The sequence below is a fragment of the Ammodytes marinus genome (assembly GCF_949987685.1).
Source record: "Ammodytes marinus genome assembly, chromosome: 19".
NCBI classification, from domain to species: domain Eukaryota; kingdom Metazoa; phylum Chordata; class Actinopteri; order Uranoscopiformes; family Ammodytidae; genus Ammodytes; species Ammodytes marinus.
The window spans coordinates 20620310-20632842 of record NC_137223.1 but is presented as its reverse complement, the minus strand read 5'-3'; the positions used below and the strand labels follow the sequence as shown (position 1 = coordinate 20632842).

Below are 12533 nucleotides of genomic sequence, written 5' to 3'. Positions count from 1 at the left end.
ACATTGTGGTGCCATAGAGTAAAGCCTGGTGTCTAGCCCTGTCCTTTCTCTCTCTGCGATCACCGCTTCATATAGTACATCATATATCAGACCCTCTGTCACATAGATTATGCAAACGATACGAAATGTTAAGGATTGCTGAAATAGTAATGCAAATTCATAGAACGGGATGGCTAGAATGGACCGGTGACAATATCAAGACCGAGAACCATATCATTACGGAAATAGAGACGAGTGTGTAGGTTCATGCCTCAGTGAAAGGCACCGATTCAATTTGAAGTGATTTGGATAAGGGAAAGGTTGTGACTCTTTTCTCAAACCCTGGTTGTCATTGCACAGTGAGGTCCCATTCGGTAATCCATGCATGGCAAGGAAATTGTGATTACGAAGACATGAGGCCAAATGTTAGAGAAATCAACCATTACTGAGTGATTACTGTTTACATGCCTCATTGTAAATACCCCAACATTTTAGATGTCACAATGTTACATAACTCTTTGTTGTTGTTGTTTTATCCTCAATAAGATTTGAGTGTTAGTATTACCAAGGACCATCATATAACATTACAAACTAAACTACCTTTTGTATTTTACAATCAAGAGCATGTAGAGAGCTCAATATGGATTGAAGAAATGTATTAACTATAAATACAGTATTTTTTTAATTTTTATAAGAACTTTAAGAGTGTATAGCCACGCTAGCCATTCAGTACAGTCTTCTTTGAGCTAAATGCTAACGTCTGCATGCTAACCAGCAAATACACGAAGACAGTTTTAATTTGCAGATATTTAGCAGGCATAAGAATGCCTGTTACAAATTACATGAAAGTTCAGCAAATGGTTGTCTTATTCAACACCCCAAATGGTTAACCTCATTGCGGCCAGAAGAAAAGTTAAAGGTATAGGATTATTTGTGTGGAACTACTGACGAAGAAACACTTACAGTGATGGCCCCCAGCGCTCTTCATTTTTATTTTTCAAAAACCAAAGTCTCCCTGTCCCTTTACTGAAAACCATCCTAGCCTTGGTATTATCATAGTTTGTGACAGGTAATAAATTATATCGTCTAGCCTTCACTGCTCTTCAGTGAGCAACAATCAGTCAATCAAAGATGCACTCCGGCAATTTAGCACTGCACTTCCATAAAGCTGGGGGACTCACAAAATAAAAATTGGAAAGAGAATTGTCAAAACTGAAGCCACAGAGGCCATTTCTATTCTGACGCCTAGTCCCTAGTATGGGCTGAATAGTGCTCACTCTTAGATAGTGAGTAAACTGAACCTTATATATAAAATCAGTGAAGTACCCCTTTAAAGAAGGAACTCGGCAGTAAAATGTAAATATAATAATGTAATTTACATTTGGAAATTATTCAGATTGACTGTACTAGTCATGATACTGGGTTTCTTTGATTACTTTGAAAGGGCTTTTATTTAGCATCTAGTTGTATAAAGATACATAGCTAAAGGAAAAATATACTGTCTATTTATAATAAACCATTTTGTTGTAAAGCCTTGGTTCAGCACCTCTTCTTTGAGCTCAGTTGTGTTCATTCTGGTTTATTCTCTACGGAAGAATAAAAAAATATGAAACCTGTTATATGCAGTGTATCCTACCACAGCTATGCCGGCAGGTACATCTCAGAGACACAGCCCGCGAGTGGTCATATTGTGGGGAATACATAAAAAAGGAATTGCAGTACAGTAAAGACAGACCAGGACACATTCATGTTAATGGGATGTTTCATTAGTAAAGGGTTTAGTGTGCTATGCAGAACAGATGTGAGAATAAACATCGAACGAGTGCAGTCACTTCAACTCATCCTGTGTCAACATGCAGACCGTTAGAAATCGTTACATCATTCCACCTGCAACAAACATCTCAAGGCGGCAGATTGATGAAATTGTTGCCCATTAACACTTAATATCCCTGTCCATTGTTTCTCACTAACAATAATGGCCTTCCATTTAAGAGGGAGATAGCAGCCGACTACGGCTTGGTCACTCATTCCCTGAGCCTTCAGAAGGACATCAATTCTTCTCCTGACAGTTTATCAAAAGCCAGATGCAGCCCAAAAGTTTGTTCAAAAAAATGTGCGGGCTAATTAAGATGAATGAGTACATGCAACTTAACTCAATGTGCAAATGTGGTTGTATCTTCTGGGTGTCTTACTGCTTAGTCTGTGAATCGGCCCTAGAATAGGCTATTTAACATGGGATTCAATGAGAAATTGCTCTGTTTTGAAACATGCCCTTAGTGGCCACTCGGTGAACTGCAATTTTTGTCACTTCAGCATTGGATGCTGGTAGAACTCGCTGTGGTTGAGGCTTGATCACAACATACTGTTTTTTAAAATGTAAATAAAAGTTCCAAAGCTTTATGAGGATGTGAAAGTTGCCTGCAGAACGCTGATAATGTTCCGTTGTACCTCAGATGATCTGATGCTGCCCCCTGTATCATTTACCTATAGAAGCCTAGATCAGTCACAGTATAATACAAACCAATGAATGCGTGGATGCAAATAAACAGGCATCCATTGTCTAATTACAAAGCCTTGGACAGACATTGCCGGACTTTGTACATTAATAAAGGGTGTTGACAGAAAGTTCACAGTGGCTCCCAATGTGCTGTTCATATTAACACACTCTGCTTGACTATTATTAATGTGTGAAAGCTACATCTTTGTAATGCTTTGTAATGCTGGAGCGTATCCAGGGCCCACACCATCACTCTCGCTGTGCAGGTTGTTCAACTTACTTAGGATGTGCCTCTTAAACAAACAGGTCCTTCTAATGATTTTCTATAAAGCCATTTATATATTTGCAAATGGGCTTCAGTCACACGCCACCTGTTTCTTATGCTATTGACTAGAGAGTGTTCAAGCAAAAATGGTCACGGCGTGCTGGTTTTTACTTATTTATTCATTTTTACTTCAGTGCACCCATCAACCCAACACCCACTCTGTGTATTGTTAAAGATTTTCACTCACTTTCATCAATACAGCGCCATTACAGTGGGATTGTGCTGTCGATATCCGTGACTTCTACCGCCTGGCCCATGTCCTCACTAAACCTTTGGAAACGATACGAGTGTGAGATCCATTTCAGCAAATGGGCCCTTGTGTGGCTCAACAAGAGATTGAAAGCATTTGTCATCTTCAGTACGTCATAACAGTGCATAGGCATACTGCAGTTTTCCCAATTGTTTAAATGTAGGTTCCATCTACAACTTTCTAATATCCTTAGTGTTTTCAATGTTCAGCTCTCTTCTTTTCAATATGGCACTCATTTTGGTATACCAGTACTGCTGTATTACATTACTATAGAATTGGTTCTCACCATATCCTTTTGAATGGAACCTATTACTGATATTAACAATGACTTATGTCAAGGAACTTACCTATGAGTTTACAGATAAAGTGTCACTGGAGGAGGGGGAGATGGCAAAAAGAGCAAAAAAAAGGAATTTGGGAATTTTATACCAGGTGACTGTCAATATTTTATGAGTAAATCACTAACTACTGGTAAGCAGCCTTCTTATTTTTTGCATTGGCTGGCACATTGCGGCATATATCTGCGTTTTAAACAGTGACATAGTGTGTAGAAAAACAGCTCCATAGCACTGCTAGACGTCTAAAAAACCCAAATGCAACTTCTACGTTTCTTAGGTGGTGAATGATAACTTAATAATGTTAAAGTAACATAACAACCATTTTGTCTACACTGTAAAAGGGTACAGGCGTATACTTGGTTTGATCTTAACTTTGGTCTTGGCTCATAAAGCTACAGAAGCCAGTCGCAAATTGCTGGTGAGGCAGCGGCCTATGGTCAAAAGCAATCTACGATGTTCTGATTGGCCTTATCTCTGTGTTATTGGAAGATATAGTGGTAAGTGACAGCGTAGATGGAGGTCAGGTAATGGAGGTCTATAGCGTCAAACATTGATGTGTAGCCGGAGCCGGAGACACCAGGACCCTTAGGAGGTTTTTCATCCCTTTAGTTATCGCCCGTCAGCTTAACACACATAGCTTCCTTGACATCATTTTATAATGTCAGCTGTTAAAAAAATGATACATAAAAAACTATAATGTAGTTGGAACTGGCATGTTTTATTGCTATACAGACACAGACTAATCCCTTTTTACATCTCCTATCTAACCAAATAAAATGATAGCGACTTTATCCCAGGTTGACACAGGTCATGACCATAGATAGTATATAAAATGACCCATGGGTGACCCTGATCTCTACATGCGCAAATCTGCTCATACAAATCCCCAACATCTGCTGCTGTAGGATCTCACTCAGTAATCCTACATATATTGGAGGGCCACTTCATGCCCACTGGAAAATACACATTTTTCTCAGTTATTGCCTCAGGGTGTGCTCTCTCTCTCTCCATCCTCACCCACAATCTCCATCAAATCAAATTAGTTTTATTTATACAGCCCAATATCACAAATAGCCATTTGCCTTAGTGGGCTTATCAGTCCGTACACTGCATGATACGATACACTCTGCCCTTAGACCAAAAGTAAGGGGGGGGGGGGGGGGGGAATTGTCAATCTCCAGGTGTTGGCTGTGCACACGACCATCCAAACCCAGCTAATGATCCCCTACAGATTGGACATTGACGCAATGTTCCTGGCATTGTGCTTTTCTCCCCCCCCCCCCCCTTCCCCTGCCCCCCGTAGGCTGGAACCAAATCCCATCGGCTCAATCTCCAGCTGTTGACCCTGGTTTGAGCCCCTTGTCTTCTACCTGCTGGGCCCCTGTCTGTCCCCTGGCTGCCTGGCTGTGCTGCTGAGCGATGAAGATCCCTCTGTGGTTCCTGGTGGTGCTGTTGGCATGTCTCTTCACCCCTGGACGCAGCGACTGCCAGGACGACTGTGTGGCCTGCGGTCTGCTCATGCAGCACCAGCAGCTGCAGCAAGCCTTCAACACCATGGTGAGTTACGTGTGTGTGTGTGTGTGTGTGTGTGTGTGTGTGTGTGTGTGTGTGTGTGTGTGTGTGTGTGCGTGTTTGTACGCGTGAAGTATAGTAGAAGTACAAGGAGTTGTGTGTGTGTGTCGGTCACTTTTAGACGTTGTGACTGCTGATGAGAGCATCCGCAAAATATCTGGTCAACACTGTAGTGTGTGCCGGTACAGCTGCACCAAGACTGCTCCAGCCTGTTAAAGGTGTGATTGTGATTGTGATTACCTATAATCTTCAATCAGCTTTTGGGCAATGTGTGGGAGTTAAGATGTGGGTAGAAGGCATTGTGATTATAATGGTAATTATAATCTCATGCAAATACATTCTCAACCAATGTAGTAGTGACTCAAAGTATTTGAAAATGAATTCATTATTTTTGTTGTTTTTTTGGGGCATCATGGTGATTGAAAAGCCAAAAGCACAACACTGAAAGGAAGAGTAAATAAAATAAAACAAGTATTATAGCATTATCTAAGGTGTTATATTTGTATTGTAACAAGTCTAAGGGGAGATGTTTGCAGCCAATAATTGCTTACACTGGCTATCAGGAAATCTCCATATTATCCAATTTTTCTGATATTTGTGTGCAGCAAACCGACTTGACAAATAATGACACTAAATGACACAGAAACACACGGAATGAGCAAGCAGTCCTTAGTTAACTATCACCTGTTGCATTGTAGGTATAACTCCAAATGTAGTGTGAAAGCCTCAGGGCCAAAGGGAGCTGGTCAACTTCTGGCATTTTGGGGATGCATGGTTTGAACTGGACTCAATTCATATTGTTTCTGTGTCATAGAGTGTGACTGTGGTCATTCGTATGTCAAATATGCATCACTTGGGCAAGGCTTCGTAACCATGACAAAGATGCCAGCCTCTGCACTGAGAGAATGCAATTGCACTTGGAACTCAAAACCCCAAAACAGCACGCGGCACACAATCTCATTTCCAAGCGGTGCGAGACACATCAGCGGGGTAAAAATAGTCCGTGGGCGTCCATGAGTAGCGGCAGGACGGCTAATTTAGCTGATAATGATGCAGAGAAAGACAGCTGGGACCTTTTTGTGAGTTGTAATAGAACTCTGTAATTGACTGCTGCTCAGTATCATCAGCCCAGGGGCTTACATCGGTGACTGACACATTTTATCAGCTCCTCATTGTGTTAGCCGCTCTCCCATTGAGCCACAGATGGAATCCACTGAGCAATTCCATTGTTTCCCACTCCAGACTGAAAATGAGTGTATGTGTGTGTGTGTGTGTGTGTGTGTGTGTGTGTGTGTGCGCGTGTGTGTGCGTGCGTGCGTGTGTCAGGAATCATGGATTTATAAGCACACACACACGTACAGGCTACTCATGAACGCAACAATACGCACAGCCACACAGACACACGTCACGTATTTGACAGGATCATCCTTTACACTGACTACATTCATTGCCTATTTCTAATCTTAAAGGTAAATGCCGGCTATTGTTAACATGTTTCCAATCATGCCATTGATTTTATAATTCCTGCTTTCTGGAATATCTGTGCACAGCATACTACATGGTTAGGAAAGGATTATGGTTCTAAACTACAGTTAAGGTAAGGTGAAGGTTAAGCCAACTGCGATACTTTGTGTGGTGTTGCTAAGGATTGTGGTACAGGTTTAAAAGAAACACTAATTGTTGAACTGTGAGGATGGGTGGCAAATTCAAGTCTCTTGCATTAAAGTCACACTTGCTACACACCAATCCACCTCCCTTTTCCTCCACAACCTTGCTTGCCACAGAGAGGGCAAAGTACTTCCATTGACGATTAACTTTTGCCTAGGGTATGAATCATGAAGTGCAGACTTGTTACATATTTATGAAAATGAAATTTTATGAAAAATACATCAGACTTTATCTCGTGTTATCTGATATGATGACATGAGATTCAACACCTCTGTGCCGTCCACCTCCTATAGATACCTCCCTGTAAGTAAGCAGTTTTTCTCCTCAGCCTAGCAACAACCTCATCTTTATATCCTTCATTGGACGGAAGGGAGGCCGTGCCTGCCAGCCAGAATTGAACCCGGGATGATGCAAGTCCTCATTTCTGACCAGAACATTAGATTTAAGTGCCATCTCTGAACCATAGCCTTCCGACAAAATAAATCCTTTGAAGCATCCTTACTATGGAGAAATTGTTTTATTCTCTTGTCCTCCCAACTATATAAATATACCACTGCGTGTGTGTGTGCACGCATACACACATCTGCTCTCACTCATAAACCCCTTTAGATTGCTCCATTGATCTGACGTGGAGAATCCCCTGGCGTGCTCATTTAATTTACAATGGATAATTAATTTCCGTTGATAGATTCACAGCGGAACTCTCTAGTTCCTTTGATGTGAGCAGGTTTTCTGATAACAATGCAGTTTATCTTATTTGAGCGGGATTTAAGGAGTAAATTGGATTTGCTTCCTACCTCAAACTGAAGTTCAAGTCAGAGGACATGGTAGTTTAAGAAAGTGGAGAAAGAAGAGATGCCTATCGTCCAGAAATCCTGACAGTGGGCAATAGACCTTCCGAACTCAAGTGGCGGCACCAACGCATGCGTTTCAAAATACCCCTGCACACGATTGGATAGCACTACTACCAATCAGAGCAATGACAAGGCATATGAAAGATGAGTGAAGTCTCTGTTTTATTTTTAAAAGAAAAAGCTCATTCCAAATCGTTAAGTGTTGAGGCCAAAGCCACTTCAAAACACAAGCACGTATCCGCGGCCATCTTTGTTGTTTACTATCACAACTTTGTCGGCGCAACAAAAATCAGGAACCATCTCAGATAGAGCATATTACACAATGTTTTCTTTTCCAGTTATAATATCACTATCCAAAATGCTCATTAGTAGTTCATATGTCCTCTCCTTCATATTGATAAAGTTGCGGTTCGAGAGTGTTTGGGCAGGAAGCCCAGCCGTCAAGTGTGATGATAATAAGACAGGAAGGTCATTAAAACTGCACTGACAGGTAGTGGTGCAGAACTGACAAAGTTTGTTCTATATATAAAAAGCTAAACTCCAAAATCATTTATATGTCATTTTATTTTTTCATTAGCAGAAGTTGAAGAACCAATCCAAAGAAAAAAAAGGAACACTTTGTCAGCAAAGGACATAATTGACCTGCTGTCCTTCAAAGTGATTCGTAATTTCTTCCAATTTTGTGCTGTCAATCATTTTGGTAGAGGTAGAAGTCCAATTTATCAAGTGATGGACATCTTATATTAGCACACAACTTTTCTGAAAATGTTGAGGACAGCAGGAACAAGACCCATTAACTCCCATGACACATAAGCCAACCGGGTCAAGAGAATGCTTTCTCAGTCTATGTACATTATGGTAATATAGAAAAGGGCTATCAGTCCTCAGGTAAAAAAAAGGAAAAAAAGAAGTTGATGCAAGAATACATTATATACATTGATACATTGTTTGTTTTTTCACTAGGGTCGGTACTCTTTCCCTTCCATCGTTTCCTCTTGTCCTAATCAGCCAAGTGAGATTGTTCTCTGATCAGATGTTTCTTGGGCAGGAGCAATAACAAAGTTCCAGAACTGCTCTACAATTGGTCAGAGTTTCCATTCGGGAAGACTACAGAAATAAACTACAGGAAGTAGATTGTTTTCCTCATCCATCCCATAGCGTAGCTGGCTATGGTAGCTCTTTGGTGGAGACCAAAACAGAGAAACAAGATGAGCAAATTGGACTAATATTCACCAGGTGGCCACGACTCCAAGTGAATTCTAATGTTGCTCCGTATCACCTGGATGTGTCATTTTTGTAAATTTGTAAAACTATTCAGTTTGTTGTTGAGTTTTGACCCCCGAGTGACCATAAAGGAAAACTGATATGTCAGGGGATATTTCAGTTTCAAATTGAAAACAGCATGTAAGTACTGATTGGGGGCTTTTTTGCTGTGTTCTGCCCGAGCCCATTCTTATGTATCTTGAGTCTTTTGGGGATTCTTTCATCAATGCTTCTACAAAATAAAATGTTACTTTGAATGTTCTTGACAAGTGAAGCATATCAGGCCTCTCTCACTTTGAGTGCTTGTCATTGCCGTTGCCGCCATGTGTTTCATTAGGCCTTCATGTCGTTGCCTTTGGGGATTTTAATTATTCAAATTATGTGTCAGAGTCTTTCATTGTGTCGCCATTAAGAGAAAGTAGACCAATTTCTCTCCAATGAAACAGCAAGAGGCTCAGCGGCCGGACGAAAGAGCAGGTGAATCCGGGTCTCAGAACCACTATCTACCTATGCCGTGGCTAGAAACTGTTTCAATATCACTCAGGGAAAACACAAATTAGGTGATTTTTGGATAACTCTTTGGACTAATGAATCTTGTATTCACTACTTTAAAGCTATAGTATGTAACTTCTGGTGGGCAAGTGTCAGGGGGCGACATCAGTCTGTAAATGCTGCCATGAGAAACAGAGAGGATTTTGTGGAGCTGATAGTTTTGGCAATAGCTTCAATGCGAATGCCATTCATTTACATGACAAAGCTACACACTAAAGCTTTGATTTGGGATCATTCTTTGGACGAATGAATCCTTTGTATGTGCGAGGTTAACACACCACTCGTTATCTTTTCCCTCCCTGCAGGTGTGTCTGTTGGAGTGCGAGGGTGACGTCTCCTCTACGCTGACGTGGGAAGTGTGTAAACGTGCTGTCAAGCTGTCGCGCCACCCTACACTCTCAGAGGGAGGCAAGGCTTTGTTCAAGAGGACGGGAGAGGAGCTGGAGCTGACCTCTCTTGACCTGAACTCAGACAGTCAACTGCTGCAGTCTGCGGCGGAGGCAGAGCACTACCAGGAGGGGGCTCGGGAGGAGGCACCCTTCGAGCTGCGCAGCCCCCAGTATGACTCATCGCTGCTGGGCTCCTCAGAGGACGGGGAGGGCCTGCAGGCTCTGGATCTCAGCCTGGAGGACCAAGAGAGAGAACCCAGGAATGTGGAGGGTGACAGCCAGCTGGATGGGGACGAGGACGACGTCAGCTCAGAAGCCGTCACCTTGTCCAAACGCTTCGGGGGCTTCCAGAGGGGGCGCCACGCGTACCGGAAGCTGATCAGCTCACCCATGAGGCCCTTACAAAAGCGCTACGGCGGGTTCATAGGCGTCCGCAAGTCTGCCCGCAAATGGAACAGTCAGAAACGCGTGAACCAGCTGCTCAGGCAGTACCTGGGCATGAGGAGCAGCCGCAGCGGCAGATTCAACAACGTCCCCGTAAATCGGGTTTGGAGGCAAAACAAACTGTAATGGGTTTTTTTTCTTGTTTTTTTTTGCTGTCACAGAATCACGCCCCCCCCCCCCCAACCTCCCCTGAGTGACCTCAACCAATCATGTTTTTCAGCAGCCTCCGTCACCATCAGAAGAACAGACTCCGCCATCTCGCTGCACCTCTCTTTGTGTCTCTAAGTAACAAGGAATGTTTTGACCGTGATGTCCTCCTTATTGCGCGTATTTACATGATGCCATTTTGTGAAATAAAAAGAATTTAGAGAAGTGCAATTGAATATATTGAATATATTTTTGTGTGTTGGTATGAAAAAAAAACAGGGCCAAATGAGATTGAAAATGGATTCACTGCAAGCTTTACTCAGGAGGTAAGACCTGAAGGTGTGACTTTCGTGCATGTGTAAGTGTGTGTGTGGGACTTTTGGTTATTGCTTCAGCACTTTTTGTTTTTTGCAGAGCTGTTAATGTTAATGTCCAGCTCTCGTGAAATGGACCTTTGTGTTTCTACAAAGGTTTTTCCCCTTTCAAATTTTTAGATCTTGGTTTTTCAACTGTAATTGCTTTCCTTCCCACACACGTCACAACGGAAACGTTTAGTAGAATGAAATTGGAGGAGGACCAGCACTGTGCTTACAAGATGGCTGAGTCAGATGTAAATATGGTCAGACAGTGGGGGTGCTGAAGCGCAAAACTGTTAATTACTGGTTCAAGAATCTAATTTTCTGCTTAATTAAACACAATGGACATAAGATTGGTTTTCTGAATTTCTCCTTTAAAAAAAATAGGCCTTGTTGCTTTATTCTGAGTATTGACAAGGAAATGTATTTTCCCTTTCTGATGTATTCTAATTTTGGCCATTAAGCGGAGGTTATCTATGTAAACCTTGCAAGTGTTGGGGAGTGAGCAGCAGGTTGGCAGGCTCCTTTAAGTGGAACTATACTGTCCCCTAGTGTTTAAGGAAGAAACATGTTGCCTCTTGAATACTGACTTGGGATCAGTTTTGCCTTGTACTTTGTAACACAATTCTTTGGATTGACTCCCTTTTTTCTGAAATTACAGTTCAATTAGAAATGAACATAAAACGACAAAAATACAAATAATATTGACTTACTTGTTTTTAAGAAAGACACAAAACAGGTCTACCAACTATCTTTTATCCCTTACTCTCATAGTATTAGCAGTGTTTTCACAAGTCCTTATATTTGCCAAACCTCCAAGGAACCTTATGAGAATTACTTGGCCAGAACATTACATTTCACTTTTCAGAAAAGCAAAACCCTCTGCAGTTGTATTATTTTCTTTTGAAGCTCCCATTGACTTTAAAGAAAACTGCAACACCTTCCAAAATGCATCTACTGCATTAAAACAATCCATTCCACTATTTAAAGCTAAAGGAAAGCAAAGTGTCGGTAAATTGTTAGACATCTGGATTTGTCAAAATTGAAACGTTGACTACAATGTGAACGCACAAAGGGAATGATACGTTTAAAAAAAAATATATGACAAAGAACACAATGCTGAATAATACTTCTATTGCATTTCTTTAAAACATGCTAAAACAATGGTTACTATACTTGATATAATTATACTTTTTCAAATGGAACTAGGGCGTAACTCAAACTTGTACAGAGAAACTAATCCCCAGTAAATTTCCAAACAGTACTACCCTGGGGGCGTTTTGCAGAGTTGTCACTTTAGTCCAATAGTACTTAAGGGCACGAGGCTGGAAACTGGCAGGGCCATTGGGTGCGTATCGCACTGTAGGATGGGAAAGAAGACGTAAATGACACCAGCCCTGAAAGAGCACCATGTTAATGTACCATTAAGGAGCAGAGGGATAAAATGAAGTGTGCATGTCAGCTGTGTTCATTATTCTACACAACAAGATGTTAATGCTTGGGTGAAAAGAAAAAAAAAACAATCATCTGTTGTGCCATTGAGACATTTCCCCCCACTGACAGGTCACATGCATTATTTTGCATTTTAATAGTGTTTCCGTGTGTACTGGTGTTCAATAACATGTAACGATGTATGCGTATGAGTGTGTGGGTGATTGCGGAGAGTGTGTGTGTGCTACAGTGCACGTGCATGTGTGCGTTTTTCCCTGTCAACCCAACACAGAAAATGGGATTTGTGAATACAGTGTACATTTCAGACCACATTTCTGACATCACACCATTGTTCTGAGTCTTCATAGAAAATGTGTATAGAGAAAAACGACAATAAAATAGTTTGCTATTTCTTTTGTGGACTGTCATGCCAAAGAAGAAGAAGAAAGACGTACAAGAAATATTTTA

General features: G+C 41.5%; 1 protein-coding gene across 1 annotated transcript; it reads left to right on the top strand.

Moving 5' to 3' along the window:
- Window positions 1-4808: 4808 nt before the first annotated feature.
- pnocb (prepronociceptin b) lies at window positions 4809-10257 on the top strand (the record flags this gene model as incomplete). The annotated part of the gene is made up of 2 exons (XM_080047721.1): window positions 4809-4946; window positions 9604-10257. The coding sequence occupies 2 exons, from the start codon at window positions 4809-4811 to the stop codon at window positions 10255-10257; spliced, it is 792 nt and encodes a 263-aa protein (XP_079903847.1).
- Window positions 10258-12533: the final 2276 nt, after the last annotated feature.